General features: G+C 39.3%; 3 protein-coding genes across 6 annotated transcripts; all 3 read left to right on the forward strand.

Moving 5' to 3' along the window:
- Positions 1 to 436: 436 nt before the first annotated feature.
- On the forward strand, positions 437 to 6,958 carry LOC116196006 (TMV resistance protein N-like). 3 transcript variants are annotated; one of them, XM_031525500.1, is made up of 8 exons: positions 437 to 791; positions 888 to 1,370; positions 1,619 to 2,744; positions 2,910 to 3,191; positions 3,288 to 5,124; positions 5,222 to 5,421; positions 5,537 to 5,745; positions 6,443 to 6,958. In XM_031525500.1, exons 1-5 carry the CDS (start codon positions 442 to 444, stop codon positions 5,073 to 5,075), a joined length of 4,029 nt encoding a protein of 1,342 aa, XP_031381360.1. In that variant the 5' UTR covers positions 437 to 441; the 3' UTR covers positions 5,076 to 5,124; positions 5,222 to 5,421; positions 5,537 to 5,745; positions 6,443 to 6,958. The 3 variants fall into 3 exon arrangements, with proteins under 3 accessions (XP_031381360.1, XP_031381361.1, XP_031381359.1); XM_031525501.1 differs by having other exon boundaries at positions 6,463 to 6,958; XM_031525499.1 differs by lacking the exon at positions 6,443 to 6,958 and having other exon boundaries at positions 5,537 to 6,117.
- A 1,145-nt stretch (positions 6,959 to 8,103) lies between these two features.
- Positions 8,104 to 13,441, forward strand: LOC116196007 (TMV resistance protein N-like). 2 transcript variants are annotated; one of them, XM_031525502.1, is made up of 7 exons: positions 8,104 to 8,532; positions 8,630 to 9,112; positions 9,332 to 10,439; positions 10,605 to 10,886; positions 10,983 to 12,750; positions 12,833 to 13,063; positions 13,179 to 13,441. In XM_031525502.1, exons 1-5 carry the CDS (start codon positions 8,327 to 8,329, stop codon positions 12,699 to 12,701), a joined length of 3,798 nt encoding a protein of 1,265 aa, XP_031381362.1. In that variant the 5' UTR covers positions 8,104 to 8,326; the 3' UTR covers positions 12,702 to 12,750; positions 12,833 to 13,063; positions 13,179 to 13,441. The 2 variants fall into 2 exon arrangements, with proteins under 2 accessions (XP_031381362.1, XP_031381363.1); XM_031525503.1 differs by having other exon boundaries at positions 8,105 to 8,208.
- A 2,596-nt stretch (positions 13,442 to 16,037) lies between these two features.
- LOC116197889 (probable N-acetyl-gamma-glutamyl-phosphate reductase, chloroplastic) lies at positions 16,038 to 21,535 on the forward strand. Its single transcript, XM_031528157.1, has 14 exons — positions 16,038 to 16,216; positions 16,547 to 16,620; positions 16,780 to 16,938; positions 17,511 to 17,618; positions 18,188 to 18,274; positions 18,365 to 18,415; positions 18,533 to 18,604; positions 19,077 to 19,196; positions 19,609 to 19,669; positions 19,781 to 19,861; positions 20,456 to 20,535; positions 20,633 to 20,722; positions 20,921 to 21,049; positions 21,134 to 21,535. The coding sequence occupies exons 2-14, from the start codon at positions 16,567 to 16,569 to the stop codon at positions 21,239 to 21,241; spliced, it is 1,200 nt and encodes a 399-aa protein (XP_031384017.1). The 5' UTR covers positions 16,038 to 16,216; positions 16,547 to 16,566; the 3' UTR covers positions 21,242 to 21,535.
- The last annotated feature ends 1,019 nt before the right edge of the window (positions 21,536 to 22,554 follow it).

Consider the following 22,554-nt stretch of genomic DNA (forward strand, 5'->3'; position numbering starts at 1 on the left):
ATGGAACAATAGACGAGGGTGATTCGGTCATTTGCCTTTACTTTCCCGGCAACTTCTTGTCCTCCTTTCGCAAAAGCATCCATGGCAGCTCAGCTCGGCCCCTCTCACTCGCCACCAAACATGTTGAGGTTGATGTACGATAGTAGAAGATAATATGGACGAAAAAATAAAAGTGACACACGGAATTGATTACCCAGTTCGTCAGTAATTCTGACTGGAGGCGCCGTCAAGCCAGGTATATCACTATTTTTTAGTTAGTATTACAAGAGATATAAATTGTTGTTTTAAAGGGAACAAACCCTAATTACATCCCTAATGGACCGATCTCGACTTGTATTCACAGTACTTCAAGGTGCATAACTTAACAAAACAGTACAGTGGGTCTGATTTGTTTGTTTAATAAAGAAAGACGAAGACGAAGACCCAACTGTTCCTCGGTCAATGGAAAGTCAACCCGTAATGGCTTCTTCATCCCCCCCAGCCCCTTCTATTATCTTTTTGTGCGGCAAAACTCTGTTATCCGCTCTCCTCCTCCTCCTCCTCCTCCTCTTGCTTCCCCCCACATTTCCTGAGACTCGTCAAGCAATGACTTCTCCCGATGCTGGTGGTCGCGGCGGGAAGCTGGAGCTCGTTGCTTGCATAGCACTGGTCATCGTTCTCTTGAAGTTCTTCCTTGCTGATTGGCTCGTCTGTCTCCTCCTCGGTGTCATCGAGTTCTTCAAGGAAAGGCTGGCCCCGGACCTCCCTGGAGACCGGAAACCCAACCCCACTCACGGGCCAGCGGAAGCAATGTTGTGACCCTATCTTAACATATGAGTCCTTTCATGATCTTTCCTTCTGGAGATCGAGTTTGATTTTGATGATGTGATTATGAACTGTGTGTGTAGGTCGGAGTCGGACCGGGAGTCGCTGCCTCCGGGATGCGAGTACGAAGTCTTCCTGAGCTTCAGGGGACCCGACACCCGCGAGAGTTTCGCTGATTGTTTGTACAACAGCTTGGTAGATGCAGGCATTCGCGTCTTTCGGGACAACGAAGAACTCCGTTTGGGGGATGAGATCGGTCCCAGGCTTCGCCAGGGGATCATGCAGTCGAAGATCTCCATTCCCATATTCTCGAAACGGTATGCTTCCAGCAAATGGTGCCTCAGGGAGCTCTCTCTTATCGCTGAACGCTATAGAGAAAACAAGCAAATCGTGATGCCCATCTTCTTCGATGTTACGCCCGATCAAGTTAAGAATCAGACCGGGAACTACGACGCAGCACTCAGGCAGCACGCTGGGAAGTATCCGCAGTGTGTTGGAGAGTGGAGGAGCGCTCTCTCGGAGCTGGGACGATTGAAAGGATGGCCGTTAAAGGATACTGCAAATGGGTAATGAATTTACCATTATCTTCAGCACCATTTCTTTGTTATTTAGCTGTCTCTGTCTTTTCATTCTTACTTTCAACCTAGTATACTTTGGATCATCGAGATGGAACATTAGCAAAAACTTCCAGTTACTACGGGAAAAATGCGAAGACCATGTTTCCTGTTTTCATCTATTTGCTGCAATTACAGTAGGCTCCTCGCTCTTTCCGTCCTTATAGTCCCAATTAAATTCTGCGCAATGGACTTTGCAGGCACTGGGGACAGTTCATAAAATTAGTAGTTACGAGGGTCCTATATAAACTGAAGAAAGCCCATCTTCCCATGAAGAAAACGTTTGTCGGAATGGAGAGGCACGCAGACGCAGTCATGAGCTTGTTGAACGTTGGAATTGGAGATGTGAGAATTGTTGGGATTTACGGTATCAGGGGTATTGGTAAGACAACTCTTGCCAAGGACATCTATAATAGACTTCTCGACGGTTCTGAGTTTGAAGGCTGTAGCTCCCTGGATAATATTCGAGAGAAATCTTTGCAGCCAAATGGTCTGGAATGGTTGCAAAGTAAGTTAGTTGCCGACATCACGAGGAGCAAACGGGAAGATTTTGGTAGCGTTGATGAAGGTACTAACATGCTAATGGACAGGTTTCGTGACAAGAAAGTTCTCATTCTTCTTGACGATGTTGATCACCTTAAACAGCTCAATGCATTGGTGGCAGAACGAGAATGGTTTGGTCTCGGAAGTCGAATAATTATCACGACAACTGACGGAGGCATATTAAGAGAAGCGCCTCAAGTCGACAGTTCTTACGAGATGGAGGGAATGGAGCAAGATGAAGCTCTCGAACTTTTCAACAAGCATGCTTTTAGAAGTACTGACCCTTCTGCAGACCCTTCCACGGCAAAACTGAATCCTTTGGCGAAAAAGATCGTGAAGGCAACCGGAGGGCTTCCCTTAGCTCTCGAGATTATCGGCAGTTTTTTATACAGCAAAAACAAGGATATATGGAAGGAAACCCTAGAGAAATTGAAAGAAAGACCTGATAAGAAAGTTCTCGATCAGTTAAGGGTCAGTTATGACGACTTAGAAGACGAGGAAAAAGAAATATTTCTTGATATTGCATGCTTTTTCATTGGAATGGACAAAAGAGTTGTATTTCACATGTGGAAAGATTGTAAGTTGAACCCCGCACTTGGGATTGAAGTCCTCCGACTGAGGTCTCTTATAAAAATTGGTGACGATAACAGGCTGTGGATGCACAACTGTCTAAGAGATCTCGGCAGGAAGATTGTTGAAAAAGAGAAGAAAGTAATGGGGATGCCAAGTCGCTTGTGGCGCAGAGATGAAGCAAGAAACATCCTGCAGAATCCTAAGTATAAGGTACCATACCCGTCTTTTAAGTTTAATCAATCGCTCGGCCTCTACCACAAAGTTTAAGCCTTCATAGAGATACATTTTTTTGTTGTTTTTAAGGAGTTCATTGTTCTATAAGATGACTTTTGGCATTGACTCATTAATCACAAGATATCATTTCTTTTTTCACAGGGAACAGAGAGGATCAAAGCCATTTCCCTGCAATGTGAATTGGGTACATCATTCTGTTATGATGGCGAGCAATTTAAGAATATGTCAAATTTGAGGTTCCTTCGGTTAGTGTATGCTGAGCTTTCGGGAGATATCCGATCTCTGTCGGAGTTGAGATGGCTAAGCTGGCAGAAATCGTCCTTGAAGTTCATGCCCAAAAGTTTACCACTGGCGAAGTTAAAGGTTCTTGATATGTCAGGGAGTGAAGTTAAAGAGGACTGGAGCGCTTGGAGCTCAACCAAGGTATTGGCAATTGATTATCCTTCTTTTGTTTCTATCGTTGAAATAATTGCCGTGTATCCTTCTTAAATTACTCTTTTAAAAACTTTTGTTTAACAGAAGCCTGTGAAGCTGAAGGTTCTTGATCTCAGTAGTTGTCACAAGCTAACGACGACTCCCGACCTTTCCATGTTTAAGCATTTGGAAAGATTGATTCTTGAAGACTCTCAAAGATTGTCAGCCTTTCACCCTACAATGGTGGATCACCTTCAATGTCTAAGTTCACTAAATTTGAAGGGATGTTGGCGCGTGACCAATCTGCCTGAGCGATTGGGATCTATGACAAAATTGATGGAACTTATCATCGACGGCACTTCCATCATTCAACTTCCAGATTCCATCGGTTCCTTACAAAATCTGCAAATGTTGTCAGCAAATGAGTGCCACCACTTACAAGCTCTTCCGGACTCAATTGGGCGGCTCAATTCATTAGTTAAGCTGAGCTTATCACACACAGGAGTGGCAACTTTGCCTAATTCTGTTGGTAATCTGAACAACATGGAAGTGCTCAACATCAATTCCAGTAATATATCTCATTTTCCAAGTTCTCTAGGGAAGTTAGGGAAGCTCAAAGAGATAAATGCTTCAAAGTGTAAGAATTTGGAAGGGGATATTCCTGCAGAGCTCGGGAAATTATTTTCTTTAGAGGTCCTGAGATTAGATGGGACAAACATTAAGGGCATCCCAGAAACCATTCGTGGCCTTCCTCATCTTCAGACTCTTCACTTAGCGGGATGCCCAAAGCTTCAGAGTCTCCCTGAACTTCCTGTTAGCTTGGTTAGTGTGAGGGTGAATTCTCCGTCGGTGGAGGCAATTCCGAATCTCTGTAGTCTGATTAACTTGGAAGAATTGGTGCTAAGTATAAACACCTTACATTGTGAGATTGGTTCCCTTACTCGATTGAAGGTACTTTCCATTCCGAGGTGCACAAAAATTCAAAGCCTCCCCAAGCTTCCCAAAAGTCTGCACAAGCTGAACATTTCAAATAGCTTACTTCAGATATTGCCAGAGCTCTCAGAATTGCAAAATTTAACCGAGTTATCTCTTGAAAATTGTGAAAAGCTCACAAATATTCCTGGCCTCGGGTATTTGGTTAACTTGAAGAGTCTGAAAGTGGACTCGTGCCTGCAGATTACTAGCCTCAGTGGTCTTGAACAGTTGAAGTCTTTGAGAGTACTTCAAGTTTCCTCCTGCGAGAATCTGAAAAGACTCCCAAATCTGTCCATGCTAAAGTTGTCTATAATGAATGCTAGAGGCTGTGAAAGCCTAATCGAGATTGAGGGTCTGGATAATTTATATGCCTTGACTGATTTGGACATAGGCAATTGCAAGTCCATTAAAAGATTACCAGATCTGTCCAAATTGACATTGTTACGATCTTTCTATGCTGATGGTTGCAAGAAGCTGCAAGGACTCGAAGGGATCGGTAAATTGGGAGAGTTGTTGTTTTTACGAATCTCGGGGTGTAGAGAAATCAAATGTCTGCCGAATCTATCGAAGCTGAAGAAATTGAGGCATCTCGATATCGCTGGCTGTGAGGGCATCTCAGAGGTACATGGACTACTGGAGCTGAAATCCATCAAGCGTATAGTTATTTCCAGACGCATCAGCCTTGCGAAGCTTCAAGATATCCTGAAAGAAAGAGACGCGAACTGTGATAAGTCATCAGTGGTGAACCGCATTATTACCGAGTGCCACAACCTTTGGCGAGACTCAAGAGGGTGTTTGAGTGAAGCTGTAGGAGCAAGTTCCGAGTCCATTAATGGCCTGGCAGTTTCGATAAGTGAAGGGAGCGCGGTTGCAATCTATCCATATGATAATCGCCGGGACATAATAAGTGCACCGTAGCACCTGTCATGGGAAACTCACTGCTTTCGTCGAGCACTTTACATGCCAGGTAGTTTATTTCCCCTTTTCAGTTTACTAATTAAACAGGAAAATATTGACAGATATACCATACCATAACAGACATTTTCTTCTCTTGGTCTGTGAAGGAGGAGTGGCATCAACTGATTCTACTGGAAGATTGACATTCAGAACCAGTCAGCATGAGAGAAGTCCCAGTGCAGATTAACTTTTCTCGTTGTGTCCAGTACATGAAGGCATAGCACGTAGCTTGTTTCTAAGTTTTAATAGATTTGACCGATGAGTTCTTGGATTCTCTTGGTTCAAAAGGTTGCGAGAATGGAGAAAGGTAATCTATATCTCACCCGCTAATTTATTTTCTTGAGCAAAATTATTTATTTTACGGGATTCGATTTATAATGCCCGAGAATTGACCCTTTCTTTTTTCTCCTTTAACGTTTCAGTTTTGGAACTCATCATCAAGGTGTTCTCTTCTTATCAAAAGTTCTTCCTGTCTCGTTGCTTCGTTTCCCTGCACATTTTCCTTCCTCTGCTATTTATTAGGGAAAAAGAAAGATTCAGTAATGATAATATTTGAGTTCACTGTCCTTTACAAACATTGAACGAAGATCAGAAAAAATCAAATGGGGCAATCTGGAACATGTTTGTCGAGGTCAGTTCATCATACGACATTTGCATTTTTTCTGTAGATCCGTATTCCTGCATTCATTTCTGGCACCTGTGGTTAGAGTTTGGCTGTCCCGAATTATGAAAGAAAGAAAGTAAAATATTTCTCCTCGAGGTCTCTCGTTTGCCGCTCCCTCGGGGAGGAGAAGACTTGTAAGTTCTACGAAAGTGCGAGTGATACTAGTGTTTGCTGTTGGACAATCCAGGGCTGATAGGTAGGAAAACTGTACTATACAGCAAGAAAGAGGAATGTTGAATTGTGAGACATTTCTGTTTTGGAACATATATCCGAAATTAGCTTTACTCCAATTCTTTCAAAAATTGATAGCCATTAAATCTCTGAATAATTTTGTAATTTTATTACCTCTCTTTTTTTTAATTTCAATTTTAATTTGATGCCACGGATTGAAAAAAAAAATTCATGAATTTTTTAATAATTTGTCATAATAGTTTCGTGTAATAATTAATTTATTGTACAACTAAAACTAATGATCAAACTAGTTATGTGTAAAATTATGAACACCCGATTGGTTGTAGATTTCTCAAAAGATTGTACCAATTAATAATTCATGATATAAAATTTAACATTTTTCAATGGTAATCTTAATTTAAATTTTTAATATTTCTAGTTAGAGATTTATTATCGTAATATAATAGATCTTTAAGTGGTCTGCTAATTTCAGGTGGATGAACTTTCGTGCAGTTGCTTGGAAGTGTAACCCCATCGCATCATGTATCATATGATGCCCATCGAAACCGAAAAAACGTCTGTTCACGTCGCCATGCTCTCTGACTCTCTCTCGACCTTCCTTTTTTGGGATGCAATAAATATTCAAAGTATAGAGATGCTCGAGTAATAGACATGTCTGGTCAACCCCAACGCTTATTCGCCTACGAATGGTTCTTGATCGTTCATTTGGAGAGCTTACCGCATCATCACGAAGTCGTCCTGCCTCCTTAAATCTTCCGAATCAAATTTTTTTATGGGGGAGATTAATTACCGGTTGTGGCAGCAAGAGGTTGATGAGGAGCATTTTCTTTTTGTTTTTTTTTTTTTGAGTAACCATGGGTGTCCGGATTTTGTCCCAATTAATTCCCGGATTCCGTGAACTCCTTGCAACGCATGGAACAAGTAAACTAGCCTAACAGATAGCCTTAAGGGGTTTTGAATTTGGAATGAATGGTTACTTATATACTCATTCTTACCACCCAATCATACCGCTTGAGATTTCGTTCACACAGTTTCACTAAAATGGTTTGCTAGCAATCAATAAAAATCACCAAAGTGATTTCCGGTTGTAATTTAATTAACACATATATGTATATCATAATTTTGTCGAAATAAGCATTTATTAGTTAATATTCTGCATAATGTTCATAATGGTACGTAAACTCGTCGCTATAAACTAAAATGAATAGGGAAAACCTATTTCCTCCGACAGTCTTTTGGAGGAAATTCCTCTGAACTCCCTCTGCATTGGAAAATGCCCATGATGTTTGGCATATTTACAAAAATGCCACCTATGAGTGATTCGGCACATGCAAATCGGAGGGAGCAGAGCAGCGGCTCTCAAATTGTATATCGCTGCACAATATCTTCTTTCGTATCCTTACACTGGCATTTAGATTGATGGTTTGTAAAGGCTTATTTGGGATTTCTCTTTCTCTTTTTTTATTTCTTTTTAAGGATTTTGTGATTTTTAATATTTGAACCTCTAAAGAGAAGTTTGAAATATCCATGTCGAGTATCACAGCACCTTGATCTTACCAGACGAGAAAGTTGGATACTATGCAAGGCTGCCTAAAATAGTTCTACAAGCCTTTCACTGCGGTTCCACATCGATGAAGAAATTGAGCGATATGTCAAAATTGAAATTATTCTGATTGTTTGTGTCAGTTGATAATTACAAGAAGCTGTTGAGACGTCCCGAAGGGTTAGCTCGATGGAGTACTCAGAATCCATCGTTGTTCTCGCATATGGTCCAGAGATAGTAACTAACGGTCGACTGGATCTATGTAAGCTGGAGAAGATGAGACAACATCTTGATATCTATCCCTTCTCTTGCCCCAAAAGAGGGTAAAAAATTTGACCGGAAATCAACAGGATCCCATATCAACAAACATATGAAACAATAAAGCCTTTTTCCATCATAATTTAATTGAAATGTTAGGATAGATTTGAAAATTACTTCAAACTTCGAGCCTTTTTAAGCAATTAACCAAAAAACAAAAACAAAAACAAAAACTATCGATGAGGGTGATTCGGTCATTTGCCATGACTTTCCCGGCAACTTCATGTCCTCCTTTCGCAAAAGCAGCCATGGCAGCTCAGCTCAGCCCTTCTCACTCGCTTCCAAACAGTACAGTGGGGTATGATTTGTTTGTTGAATAAAGAAGGACGAAGACGAAGACGAAGACCCAGACCCAACTGTTCCTCGGTCAATGGAAAGTAATGGCTTCCTCATCCACCCCTGCCCCCTTCTATCATCTTTTTGTGCAGCAAAACTCTGTTATCCGCTCTCCTCCTCCTCTTGCTTCCCCCCACATTTCCTGAGACTCGTCCGGCAATGGCTTCTCCCGATGCTGGTGGTCGTGGCGGGAAGCTGGAGCTCGTTGCTTCCATAGCACTGGTCATCGTTCTCTTGAAGTTCTTCCTCGCTGGTTGGCTCGTCTGTCTCCTCCTCAGTGTCATCGAGTTCTTCGAGGAAAGGCGGGCCCCGGACCTCCCTGGAGACCGGAAACCGAACCCCGGTCACGGGCCGGCGGAGGCAATGTTGTGACCCTATCTTAACACAACGAGTTCTTTCATGATCTTTCCTTCTGGAGATCGAGTTTGATTTTGATGATATGATTATGAACTGTGTGTGTAGGTCGGAGTCGGACCGGGTGTCACTGCCTCCGGGATGCGAGTACGAAGTCTTCCTGAGCTTTAGGGGACCCGACACCCGCGAGAGTTTCACTGATTGTCTGTACAACAGCTTGGTAGATGCAGGCATCCGCGTCTTTCGGGACAACGAAGAACTCCGTTTGGGGGATGAGATCGGTCCCAGGCTTCGCCAGGGGATCATGCAGTCGAAGATCTCCATTCCCATATTCTCGAAACGTTATGCTTCCAGCAAATGGTGCCTCAGGGAGCTTTCTCTTATCGCCGAACGCTATAGAGAAAACAAGCAAATCGTGATGCCTATCTTCTTCGACGTTAGGCCAGATCAAGTTAAGAATCAGACCGGGAACTACGATGCAGCACTCCGGCAGCACGCTGGGAAGTATCCGCAGGATGTTGGAGAGTGGAGGAGCGCTCTCTCGGAGCTGGGACAACTGAAAGGATGGCCGTTAGAAGATACTGCTAATGGGTAATGAATTTACCATTTCATCTTCAGCACCATTTCTTTGTTATTTGGCTGTCTCTATCTTTTCTTTCTTAGTTTCAACCTAGTATACTTTTGATCATCGAGATGAAAAATGCGAAAGCCATTTTCTCATGTTTTCATCTATTTGCTGCAATTACAGTAGGCTCCTCACGCTTACCGTCCGTAAAGTCCCAATTTAATTCTGTGCTATGGACTTTGCAGGTATTGGGGACAGTTTATAAAATTAGTAGTTACGAGCGTCCTATCTAAACTGAAGAAAGCCCATCTTCCCAGGAATAAAACGTTTGTCGGAATTGAGAGGCATGCAGATGCAGTCATGAGCTTGTTGGACGTTGGAATTAGAGATGTAAGAATTGTTGGGATTTACGGTATCAGGGGTATTGGTAAGACAACTCTTGCCAAGGACATCTATAATAAACTTCTCGATGGTTCAGAGTTTGAAGGCTGTAGCTCCTTGGATAATATTCGAGAGAAGTCTTTGCCACCAAATGGTCTGGAATGGTTGCAAAGTAAGTTAGTTGCCGACATCACGAGGAGAAAAGGTGACGAATTTGGTAGTGTTGATGATGGTACTAAAGTGCTAATGGACAGGTTTCGTGGCAAGAAAGTTCTCATTCTTCTTGACGATGTTGATAACATTAAACAGCTCAATGTATTGGTGGCAGAACGTGAATGGTTTGGTATAGGAAGTCGAATAATTATCACGACGACTGATGGAGGCATATTAAGAGAAGCGCCTCAAGTCGATAGTTCTTACGAGATGGGTGGAATGGAGCAGGATGAAGCTCTCGAACTTTTCAACAAGCATGCTTTTAGAACCACTGACCCTTCCACGGCAAAACTGAATCATTTGGCCAAAAAGATCGTGAAGGCAACCGGAGGGCTTCCTTTAGCTCTCGAGATTATGGGCAGTTCTCTATACGGCAAAAACAAGGATATATGGAAGGAAACCCTACAGAAATTGAAAGAAAGACCTGATAAGAAAGTTATCGATCAGTTAAGGGTCAGTTATGACAACTTAGAAGACGAGGAAAAAGAAATATTTCTGGATATCGCATGCTTTTTCATTGGAACGGACAAAAGAGTTGTATTTCACATGTGGAAAGATTGTAAGTTGAACCCCGCACTTGGGATTGAAGTCCTCCGACTGAGGTCTCTTATAAAAATTGGTGACGATAATAAGTTGGGGATGCACAACTGTCTAAGAGATCTCGGCAGGAAGATTGTTGAAGAAGAGAACAATGCAACGGGGATGCCAAGTCGCTTGTGGCGCAGAGAAGAAGCAAGAAACGTCCTGCAGAATCATATGGTATCATCCCCATCTTTTAAGTTTAATCAACCGCTCGGCCTCTACCACAAAGTTCAAGCTTTAATAGAGATACATTTTTTCGTTGTCCTTATGGAGTTCATTGTTCTATGAGATAACTTTTGGCATTGACTCATTAATCACAAGATATAATTTCTTTTTTCACAGGGAACAGAGAGGATCAAAGCCATTTCCCTACAATGTGAATTGGGTGAATCATTCTGTTTTGATGGCGAGCAATTTAAGAATATGTCAAATTTAAGGTTCCTTCGGTTAGTGTATGCTGAGCTTTCGGGACATATCCGATCTCTGTCGGAGTTGAGATGGCTAAGCTGGCAGAAATCGTCCATGAAGTTCATGCCCAAAAGTTTACCGCTGGCGAAGTTAAAGGTTCTTGATATGTCAGGGAGTGAAGTTAAGGAGGACTGGAGCGCTTGGAGCTCAACCAAGGTACTGTCAATTGATTATCCTTCTTTTGTTTCTATCGTTGAAATAAATGCTAAGTATCCTTCATAAATTACTCTTTTAAAAACTTTTGTTTAACAGAAACCTGTGAAGCTGAAGGTTCTCGATCTGAGTGGTTGTCACAAGCTAACGACAACTCCCGATCTTTCTATGTTTAAGAATTTGGAAAGATTGATTCTTGAAGACTGTCAAAGATTGTCAGCCTTTCACCCAACAATGGTGGGTCTTCAATGTCTAAGTTCACTAAATTTGAAGGGATGTTGGTGCGTAACAAATCTGCCTGAGCGATTGGGATCTATGAAAAAATTGACGGAACTTATCATCGACGGGACTTCCATCATTCGACTTCCAGATTCCATCGGTTCCTTAGAAAAGCTGCAAATGTTGTCAGCAAATGAGTGCCACCACTTACAAGCTCTTCCGGACTCAATTGGGCGGCTCAATTCATTAGTTAGGCTGAGCTTATCGCACACAGGAGTGGCAACTTTGCCTAATTCTGTTGGTAATCTGAGCAACATGGAAGTGCTCAACATCAATGCCAATAATATATCTCATTTTCCAAGTTCTCTAGGGAAGTTAGGGAAGCTCAAAGAGATAAATGCTTCAAAGTGTAAGAACTTGAAAGGCATCCCAGAAACCATTCGTGGCCTTTCTCATCTTCAGACTCTTCACTTAACGGGATGCCCAAAGCTTCAGAGTCTCCCTGAACTTCCTGTTAGTTTGGTTAGTGTGAGGGTGACTTCTCAGTCGGCAGGGGCAATCCCGAATCTCCCTGATCTGATTAACTTGGAAGAATTGGTGTTAAGTATAAACACCTTAGGGTGCGAGGTTCGTTCCCTTCCTCGGCTTAAGGTACTTTCCTTCCCAAGTTGCACAAACCTGCAAAGCCTCCCCAAGCTTCCCGAAAGTCTGCACAAGCTGAACGTTTCGAATGGCTCACTTGAGATATTGCCAAAGCTTTCAAATTTGCAAAACTTATCAGAGTTGTCTCTTGAAAATTGTAACAAGCTCACAGATATTCCTGGCCTTAGGGATCTGGTTGTCTTGAAGAGTCTGAAAGTGGACTCGTGCCTGCAGATTACTAGCCTCGGCGGTCTTGAACAGTTGAAGTCTTTGAGAGTACTTCAAGTTTCCTCCTGCGAGAAACTGAAGACACTCCCAAATCTGTCCATGCTAAAGAAGTTGTCTGTAATGAATGCTAGAGGCTGTGAAAGCCTAATCGAGATTGAGGGTCTGGATAGTTTATATGCCTTGACTGATTTGGACATAGGCAATTGTAAGTCCATAGAAAGATTACCAGATCTTTCGGAGTTGACAATGTTACGATCTTTGTCCGCCGATGGTTGCAAGGAGCTGCAAGGACTCAAAGGGCTTGGTGAATTGGAAAAATTGTTGTCTTTGCGAATTTCAGGGTGTAGAAAAATCAAACATCTGCCAGATCTATCAAAGCTGAAGAAGTTGAAGAATCTCAATATCGCGGGCTGCGAGAACATTTCAGAGGTACTTGGACTATGGGAGCTGAAATCCCTGAAGTGTCTAGTTATTTCCAGACGCATCAGCCTTGCGAAGCTTCCAGATATCCTGAAAGAAGGAGACGTGAAGTCTCCTAGTTGGGATGACTCATCAGTGGTGAGCCGCATTATTACCGAGTGCCACAACCGTTTGCGCGACCCGAGAGGGTGTTTGAGTGAAGCTGTAAGTTCCGAGTCCATTAATGGCCTTGCAGTTTCGATAAGTGAAGGGAGGGTAGTTGCACTCTATCCATATGATAATCACCGGGACATAAGAAGTGCACCGTAACACCAGTCATGGGAAACTCACTGCTTTCTTCGAGCACTTTACATGCCAGGTAGTTTATTTCCTTTTTTCAGTAACAGGAAAATATTGACAGATATACCATAACAGACATTTTCTTCTCTTGGTCTGTGAAGGAGGAGTGACATCAACTGATTCTACTGGAAGATTGACATTCGGAACCACTTACGAACAATTAGGAACTAGTCAGCATGATAGAAGTCCCAGCACAGATTAACTTTTCTCGTTGTGTCCAATACGTGAAGGCATAGCACGTAGCTTGTTTTTAAGTTTTAATAGATTGACCGATGAGTTCTTTGATATTGGTCGCATCCTCTTGGTTCAAAAGGTTGCGAGAATGGAGAAAGGTAATCTATATCTCGCCCGCTAATTTATTTTCCTGAGCAAAATTATTTATTTTACGGGATTTGATTTATAATGCCTGAGAATTGACCCTTTCTTTTTTCTCCTTTAACTTTTCAGTTTCGGAACTCATCATCAAGGACAAGGTGTTCTCTTCTTATTAAAAGGTCTCCTGTCTCGTTGCTTCGTTTCCCTGCAAATTTTCCTTCCTCTGCTTTTTATTCGGGAAAAAGAAAGATTCAGTAATGATAGTATATGAGTTCTCTGTCCCTTAAAAACTCCGAGTGTTCTACTTGTGATCGAGCTAAATGCCCTGAGAATTACAAACGTTGAATGAAGATCAGAAAAAATCAGATGGGGCAATCTGGACATGTTCGTCGAGACATTTCTGTTTTGGAACATATATCCGAAATTAGTTTTACTCCGATTCTTTCAAAAATTGATAGCCATTAAATCTCTGAGTAATTTTGTAATTTTATTACCTCTCCTTTTGGAATTTCAATTTTAATTTGTCGAAAAAAAAATCATGAATTTTTTAAGTTTTCATAATAGTTTCATGTAATAATTAATTTATATTACAACTAAAACTGATGATTAAACTAGTTATGTGCAAAATTACGAACATCCGATTGGCGATAAATGATTTAGATTTCTCAAAAGATTGTATCAATTAAGTTAGAGATTCTTTATCGCAATATAATAAATCTAGTGTTCCGCTAATTTCAAATAGACGAAGTCTCTCTTACAGTGGTCTTGAAAGTTATCAAGAGCATATCGTGGTCAAAAGGTCATTTTCAACGTCACAAATTAAAATAGGCTATTTAAATTGATGATGAATTAAAACAAACCTTTTTTCTTATCAACACAGATTGGTCTTAGGTGAGTGGGCGATTGTTATTCTTAAGGCCTTGGATGTAAGTCTTATTATTGGAGAAAATTCACGATTAAAAAAGATTTATTTATTAGTGGGTTAACCTCGCTCGAACCAAGATTAACCAGACTTAGTGTGAACTTCCAAACATCAAGTGGTAAACATACCCAAAAAAATCACAAAAAAAAAAGACTACTTAAATTGGTGATGATTGAAGTAAGCTTTTTATCAATGTAGGTTAGTGGTACATGAGTTGGCGCTTGTTATCTTTAAGGAAGGTATTGGGTGTGAATTTTGTGATTGAAAAAAAATTATGGTCGGGAGAGATTTATCCCTTTGTAGATTAACCTTGCTTGAACCGAAATTAGTTGGCTGGATTTTTAAATATTAAAAATATTTTAAAAAAACAATGGGATGTGTGGCTGTGGCTGAGGCCTACTAGCCACCGCTATCGCATGGCATGATATAAAAGAGTTTTAACTGTAGTAAATGATGATGATTTGTATAGGACAATTCTTGCCTTCCCCGGCTGAATATTTAGTCACAGGCTCTCCTACGAAATGTTTTCGTACTTAAGATAACATTTTATATAAAGAGAATAATATTTCATATAAAACATCAGTCGACTGATTCGTGCATATAGTCGACTGATTATTTTGTACAAAACGTTATTCTTCTTGTACGAAATCTTATTCTTGAGTATGAAAACATTTCGTACGATGGCCCACAACTGAATATTCAGTTACGACACCCAAGAATTCCTTTATAATGAATCTCAAGCATAAAATGTAACTCGTGGTCATGTTTCATAATTTACACAATATTAATATATATTATATTAAAAATGAATTTATATATTCAAAATATAAGCCAAAAGATTAAATTTTTATGCTGATATGATCACCAAAAAAAAATTGTGCTGGTATAGTTTCACAAAAAAAAATTATGCTAATATAGTCATGTTATTTATCGTATTTAAGGGGAGAAAATGACGTGGTGGGTTTTTACAAATCAACCCCACACATTTCTATTGCACCAAAAAATCAAATATTGAACATTCTCATTTGAGTCTACACAGATTTAGACCCATTTGCAATCCAAAAGTTTAAGTTGATAGGTTACTGGACTCAAGACTTATATAAGCTTGTGGTAAGCTTAAGTTTTCTCTTTCAATTTTTCCATATGGGACAACATATCTTAATACTCGCATCTCAGTGGCAATGTGGTCCAGCACGTTCCATGTGTCCTTAAATACTCACCTTTAATAATTGATCACGAGCTGAATCTTCTTCCGTGCTCGGGTGAGGGGGGACAAATACAAATTAGTCTCGAGCTTCACACTCGGACCTAACTAGAGGTGCACCCATTTAGCTACTTTGGAACTGGATCGGACCACTCTCGGCCTTGACTAACATGAGGCGTACTCTTGGTTATCTCAAAACCGAATTAGGCGTGGAGTGAGCCCACATATGTGAGTGAAAGTGTAACTTGCTCTGATAACATGTAAAATTTCCACTTAGGCATACACGGACTTGAGTCCATCTGTAATCCAAAAGTTTAAGCTAATAGATTGCTGGACTCAAATCTTATATAAACTTGTGATAAGGTTGTGATTTTTTCTCAATTTTTTTCGCATGGAATAACATATTTCAACAAACTACACCACCACTCCAGTCTCCACTCTTTTCATATACTTTTATCTAAACAAATGGTGAGATATTTTGAGTTATCGAATCGTGCCCCATCTCATCTATATATACATAGACATATATATATATATATATATATTTTGTCATACTCTTACGCAATTTTTCCATGCGTGCAACGAGAACTTTCCACGTAAGCATTTATGACAAACCTTTAGCTCGTGGTCGTTCATCTCTTCGATAATATTTACTAAGAATTTTTTGAACTTTTTCAGATTTCCATACTGTTATTATAATATATTGGAAAATTTATTTAAAGATATTAATTGATGAAGTTCTTCCCGATGTATTTTTTTTATTTCTTATCTTTTGCATTATAAATTTCATAAATTCAAAAATATAATCTGTTTAATGGGGATCTTCCAGGCCCAGCCCAGCCCATCTCCGTCTCTCTTCTGTTCGTCTCTTTCTGGCTGCTCCTCCCGCCCGAGCCTCCCCGGCCTCTCTCTCTCTCTCTCTGCTCCCTGTTTACTGCAAGTCTCGTCCGCCTCAGTTCATCTGCAGCTGCAGGCAGCTCCTTCCAGTTCCCCCTTCTGCCGCCGTTCTGCCATTCCTTTGCAGCTGAAGTCCAAGGGAAAGAGGTGACAGTTTTCATTTCAAGCTTTTTTGAGTTTTGTAGATTTAACTAGCGAGCGGTTTCGACGAATCGTTCCCCATTATGGTGATGGTCCCAATCCAAGTTCATGCAGGAGAAAGTTTCGATTTTTAGTTAAAGGGGCGGACTCTGTTCTAGATAGGTAGGCCTCCTCAGCTCAAGAGGAGGAATTGTGACGAGCTCCGATATCTCAGTGGGGTTCTGCCCCAACTCTGTCTGCGTCCTTGCTCGTGGGTTGCTAGGGAGTTGGCACAATGAAAATGCCATGTCTCTGCATGTGCTGATTTCAGTAGTCTGCCCTTCTTCTTTTCCGCAGATTCAGGTGCGATAAGTAAAATGGCTACGGCAGCCTTCAACATTGTTCGCTTGGACCCGGGATGCTTTTTCAAGGTTCTTATTCCCTGTTGATTGGATGCTCCGTGAGCTTACTTGCATGTCTTCTTAATGAATTGCTAGCCTGTAGCTCATTGACCAGGACTTACATAAATTGCGCATATTCGGTTTCGTGGATTCATCTAGTTATGTGGAAATGTTTATGTGAATATTTAGGATGCCAATATCACAAAGCCAAAGATTTGGTGGGGCAGGAAGCTCTATACTAAAGCAATGGTAGCATCATCGCCGCGGACATTGCAGGCTTCGAACGATAAGGCCCATGAGGATGTCCGGGTTGCTGTTCTTGGAGCTAGTGGTTACACCGGTTCAGAGGTTTGGCACATGCTCACACATCTGAATAGAACAATTCAACCACAACATATACATACTTGTCATAGATGTTATCTCATAAGCGGGAGAGAAAATTGTTCTCTTTTTATTCATATTTTATGAATATGATATAATTACTTTGGATTTATGTAGAAGTATACTTCTGTTCTTAACGAAGTGTTTATTGGGTAACTTGCATGAATATGAAGTATTCCAACCTGTCATTTTCTGCATAATATAATTTTTGTAGCATGCTACTTTTTTACATGTGCCTCAGAGATAATTAATATTGAAAGGTTTAATTTTACTGGATTATCTACGACGTTATTATATGTTTTTGGTAATTTTTTAAATTACTCTTTACCTCATGATTTTTAACTTGTCTGGAAAGTGTTACTTTCACTAAATGCAAAATCTCTGAACATTATGTGCAACAAAGATTTATAGGGATCGCCTGCAACTCTTTCAAATGTAAGAGGCATCTTTCATTTTCGATAAAACATAGCATTTTATCTGTAACTTTTCTGAATTTGTTATTCATTTCTCTGATACTTGAGTTGATCCTTCACTCGCAGATCATCAGGCTCCTAGCAAACCATCCTCACTTCCGTATTACTGTAATGACAGCAGATAGGAAAGCTGGTCAATCGATAGGATCAGTGTTTCCTCATCTTATCACCCAAGTAAGATGTTTGCATTATGGAATTTTGGTCGTATGGATTTATTGAATCCTCATCTCTCTGTCCTATACCTACTTCAGATTTTATTGCATGTATATATGCTTACAAATGCAGTCAGTATGATTATATGCATAATCTTTTTGAGACATATTAATCCACTAGTATTATGGAGAATATAGGTCGTTGGTCAGTGGTTCCTGTTCTTTCTCCTATGGCTTTCTTCTTACTTGGCTTGACATGAAACTTTCTTTTGTTGGTGGACAGGTTCCAAAACCAATTAAATTCAAATTACTCCCACGTATAAAATTTTGTTTTGTTTTTGCCAACTATTAGCTTGATCAGCCACAAACTCCATGACTGTGAGAAGAAGTATGCCCTATAGAGGGAGCTGAGATGAACATGTGCAGTAACAATCAGCTTTATCTTCTTAATTTCTCATCTGATTTGAGTATCAAGTTAGCCTGGATTCATTTTCTATCTATATAAGGAAGAGGCATTATCCAAACCCAATGGGAACTCCAGATTCATACATATACGGATAGATGCTCAGTATGTTTTTTGATTGTTTGTAGGATCTGCCAGATATGGTTGCGATCAAGGATGCAAATTTTGGTGATGTAGATGCTGTCTTTTGCTGTTTGCCACATGGAACAACACAGGTTCACCTTCACAGTGCAACAGTTGATTGCATCTTGTACAACATGTAATCTTCTAGAGTTGATGAATTGTTTCTTCCATAAAATATACAGGATATAATAAAAAGTCTTCCCAAAAATTTGAGGGTGGTGGACCTTTCTGCAGTATGCTTCTAAGCTATGCTTTTCCTTATGCTATTGTAATCATTTCACTATCTTTTATGATTCTTATTCTGCTGTCAAAATGAACATCTGTGATTTTGAAAAATCTTGAGCTTGCAGGATTTCCGGTTACAAGACATTTTAGAATATGAAGAATGGTATGGTCAGCCACATAGAGCACCGGACTTGCAGGTACTTTGTTTTCTTCCTTCTCTGATGTACCAAATTTTTCGTCAAGACGGATCTACAGAGCTAATGTGCATTGTATTTTGGGTAAAAAAAATTGCATTTAATTGAGAATGAGATAGCCAAGCTTTACTTTGATTGATTGAAGTAAAATTTTCCAAGTGTTAGTAGACCAATCCAATCAATTAAAGAATGTAATTTTCATTCTGAACTTCAAGGTTGCAATTGGTTTACTAATTTTTAATAAAGGTGAAAAATTGATGCTCTTAGATTTACTTAGATTTACTTGTTTATGCCGATGATAATGCATTCATGGATGTTCACTACATGTATTGTCTATGCTGTTATAATATCATTTCATGTTCAGTATCTTGTCATGGTGGGGCATCTATATCTACTCCAGTGAATTTAAAAATGCAATATTTTTATTTCCATTTATTTTACTCTTCATCTTAAATACTTGGTTACCTTGACATAGAAAGAAGCTGTGTACGGTTTGACAGAGATCTGGAGGGAGGAAATACGAAATGCCGGTCTTGTTGCTAATCCTGGTTGTTATCCAACTTCCATTCAACTTCCTCTCATTCCCTTAATAAAGGTTTGCTTCTGCTCAGCTTCACAAATTTTGGAATTTTAAGATTCATCTATGACCATCATCTGTTGAAGCATCATGGCATGTGCTTTTTATTGTTTGGTTTGTTTAAAGGCAGTCTCTCAATGCTCTATATATTGCTGCCAGCGAACTTTTGATGTGTTATAGGTTTTACGTTTGCCAGTCTCTGGAATATGCTATGTATAATTATGTGACTTCACTTATGATTCTTGTGACTGAAGTGGTTAATTAGGTTTCTGACCAACTTACTCATGCATCTCGATGTAGAGAAGATGGGAGTAAATATTAAGTTAGAACTACTTAATAAGTAAAAGTGACTTGAGATTCACTGGGTGAGAAATAAATTGTTGTTGACTTATTGGTGCGTCAAAATTTATTCAAGTTATTTCCGTTGCAGGCCAATCTCATAAAATGCTCACATATCATTATTGACTCAAAATCTGGTGTCAGCGGTGCAGGTTCTAATCTCTCTCTTCTCTCTTCCCCCTTCTCTCTCCCCTGAGATCGTAAGGTATTGATTCTAGCACTTTTGGGTCTTGTGTGCATACTGATTAAGGACTAATATGCAGGGCGTAGTCCTAAGGAGGCTAACTTATTTACTGAAGTATCAGAAGGCATACATGCATATGGCATTACAAAACATCGTCATGGTCAGTTTTTCTTGGTTCCATCGCTCTTGAGAGGTTGCATTTTTCTTTTTAAATGTATTAAGTGTTATCTCATAAACTTGACCACTGGCTAGCTTGCATATGTATGGTCCATGGTGATTATGGCTCATCATAATATTGGAGATGCAATGCCTTTTTGTGGGAATTAGAAAATCTTCTTGTTTTACTTCCTTTTAGCTAAAAATGTGCTGACTGCAAAGACTGTCCAAACCGCCACTATAGTACTACAAATAGGGCTGACTCTGCAAATTGAAATATGTCACGAAATTAAGAATCCAAGTACAAACTCAAAAGATTGCCCATTATTAAGCATGCTCTGTGAAGCCCCCTGCTTTTTATTTATAGCCTCCCAAAGTACTTCACATAATGAATCAGCCCTCAGTTCATCAGTAATCAAGAATTCAGTAAAACTTTTCCATCCAGAAAATGTTAAAATTATTCCACTGCATGAAATTAAAGTTAATAATTCTTAGATAACATTGGATGGTCATGTGAAGACTGGGCATTCTTTCACTGATTTTTTAAGGTGATTAGATGAGCCAATAACCAGGTTTTCCACCCTTTTCTGGTCTTCAGTTCCGGAGATTGAGCAGGGGTTATCAGATGTTGCACATTCAAAAGTTACTGTTAGCTTTACCCCACATCTTATGCCAATGGTAGCATCTTGAGCTGCACTTATTACATTTTTTCATATTTCATTAGTTCCTCTTTCCTAGCTAAAGAAAGCTGAGCAGATTTGTCCTATTTTGTTAGAGCCGTGGCATGCTATCAACAATATACGTGGAAATGGCACCAGGAGTGAGGATTGAGGATTTGCACGATCAGTTGAAGGCCTACTATGAGGTAATCCTAGTTGAGACATCATCAATGCACAATTCACTTTCGCATTGGAAAGGCTTGAAAGATCCATGAATATCTCTATAACCTTCCAGTGTTTTCAGAATCTCAATGTATATATATCGACATGCATGTATATTCTGCACGTTTAGTGTTAAATATTTTATCTGACTATTTAGTGTCGTTTCTGTGTTCACCTTGCAGAATGAGGAATTTGTTTGCATGTTAAAGAAGGGGGACACTCCTCATACTCGATTTGTTCGAGGATCCAACTACTGCCATGTGAATGTTTTCCCCGATCGAAATCCTGGAAAAGCGATAATAATATCAGTGGTATGTTCATCCTTGCAGCAGTAAATACAATTCTAACTCGGTAATCTGTCTCCTTTTTTCTGAACTCTCATTTCTTTTCTACAGATTGATAACCTGGTGAAAGGAGCATCTGGGCAGGCTCTACAGAACCTTAACCTGATGATGGGATACCCAGAGACTACAGGCCTTCTCTCCCAGCCTCTGTTTCCTTAGTAACCCACTTGCCCAAAGTAATGGCCTTTCTAGTTTTTTCCCGTCATCTATGTCCATCATGTTCATTAGAAGTTTTGAGTGCTTAAATAAGGGTTTTCGAGAGGCTCGTATATGTCCGAGATAAACCCGAGCTTTTATTCGATTCTTGTCCACCTAAGCTGCTACTTGTGATGCCGTGCTGTTTTATCAAACGTAAGAATTTATCTGCTTTCCTACTGAGACTGTAGGATGGAATTTGATCTGATATTGTATCTAATCTATTATCTTTTCAGGACAAAAGGTTGATTGTCTTTACTGTCTTGGTTTAAGTTTCAGTCCACCGGGTCTTGATTAATCTGATATCGGCCGAATCATCAGGATCCTGATCTGGTGCAACTGGACCAGATCTGACCCAAATTCAATGTTTCATTCAAATTTTGGTTCGAAAGTTATACATTTTTACCTTTTGTATTTCAAATAATGTAAGTCAATTATGGTAGAGTATTAATAAAAAGGAAAGGAACATTTTTTTTATTAATTATTAGGAAAATAATTTGCATGTATATTTTATCTCGAAAATATATATAATAATAAGATTATAAGAAAATTTTGAAATATGCACGATATAATATTATTTATTAATTTGAGGTTAAACTGATATAATATAATATTATTATTATTTTTTCTTAATTCATAGTATTTTTTTTGTTGAACATAATTCATAGTATATAAAATCCTAGTAGTTGTGTGATATATAATTACAATTTTTGTATTCTGTTTTTTCGGCCTCCAAGCTCTCTTTTAGTTCTTCTTTTCCTTCATATTCTATTATTGTCGAACTTATGTTTACACACAATTTGTCGTTTTTTATTTTTTTGAGTAATCGCATGTTTATATAAAAAAATAGTTGAATAGCTTTATTTTTTTAAAAAAAATCTAAATTCGTGTACTTATGTTTATATTGTTTGAGGAACAATTCAATGTTTGAAGAGTCAATATCAAAGATAAAGTTATATGATTGTTTATTTATTTTTATTTTTTTTTCGTTATGACTAATCCTGTTGATCATATTTTTGTTAGGTGATTAATATATATTTTGTTGTTTGATTTAAAATGTAGGAAATAATTTATTCGATATTAGTTATTATTATTTTAAGTCATCCTATGGTTTTAGGGTTTTACATATATGCATCAGAAAAGAACTTTAACTAGTAAAGTTTATATTATATTACCATGTGTATGTGTATTTGCTTACTCAAACAATATATAATAATATATACCGGCATCCTTTTCAAAGAAAGGGAAACCGATCTATAGGTTTTCTCGTGAAATAA

This window comes from Punica granatum, chromosome 2 (assembly GCF_007655135.1).
Source record: "Punica granatum isolate Tunisia-2019 chromosome 2, ASM765513v2, whole genome shotgun sequence".
NCBI classification, from domain to species: Eukaryota; Viridiplantae; Streptophyta; class Magnoliopsida; order Myrtales; family Lythraceae; genus Punica; species Punica granatum.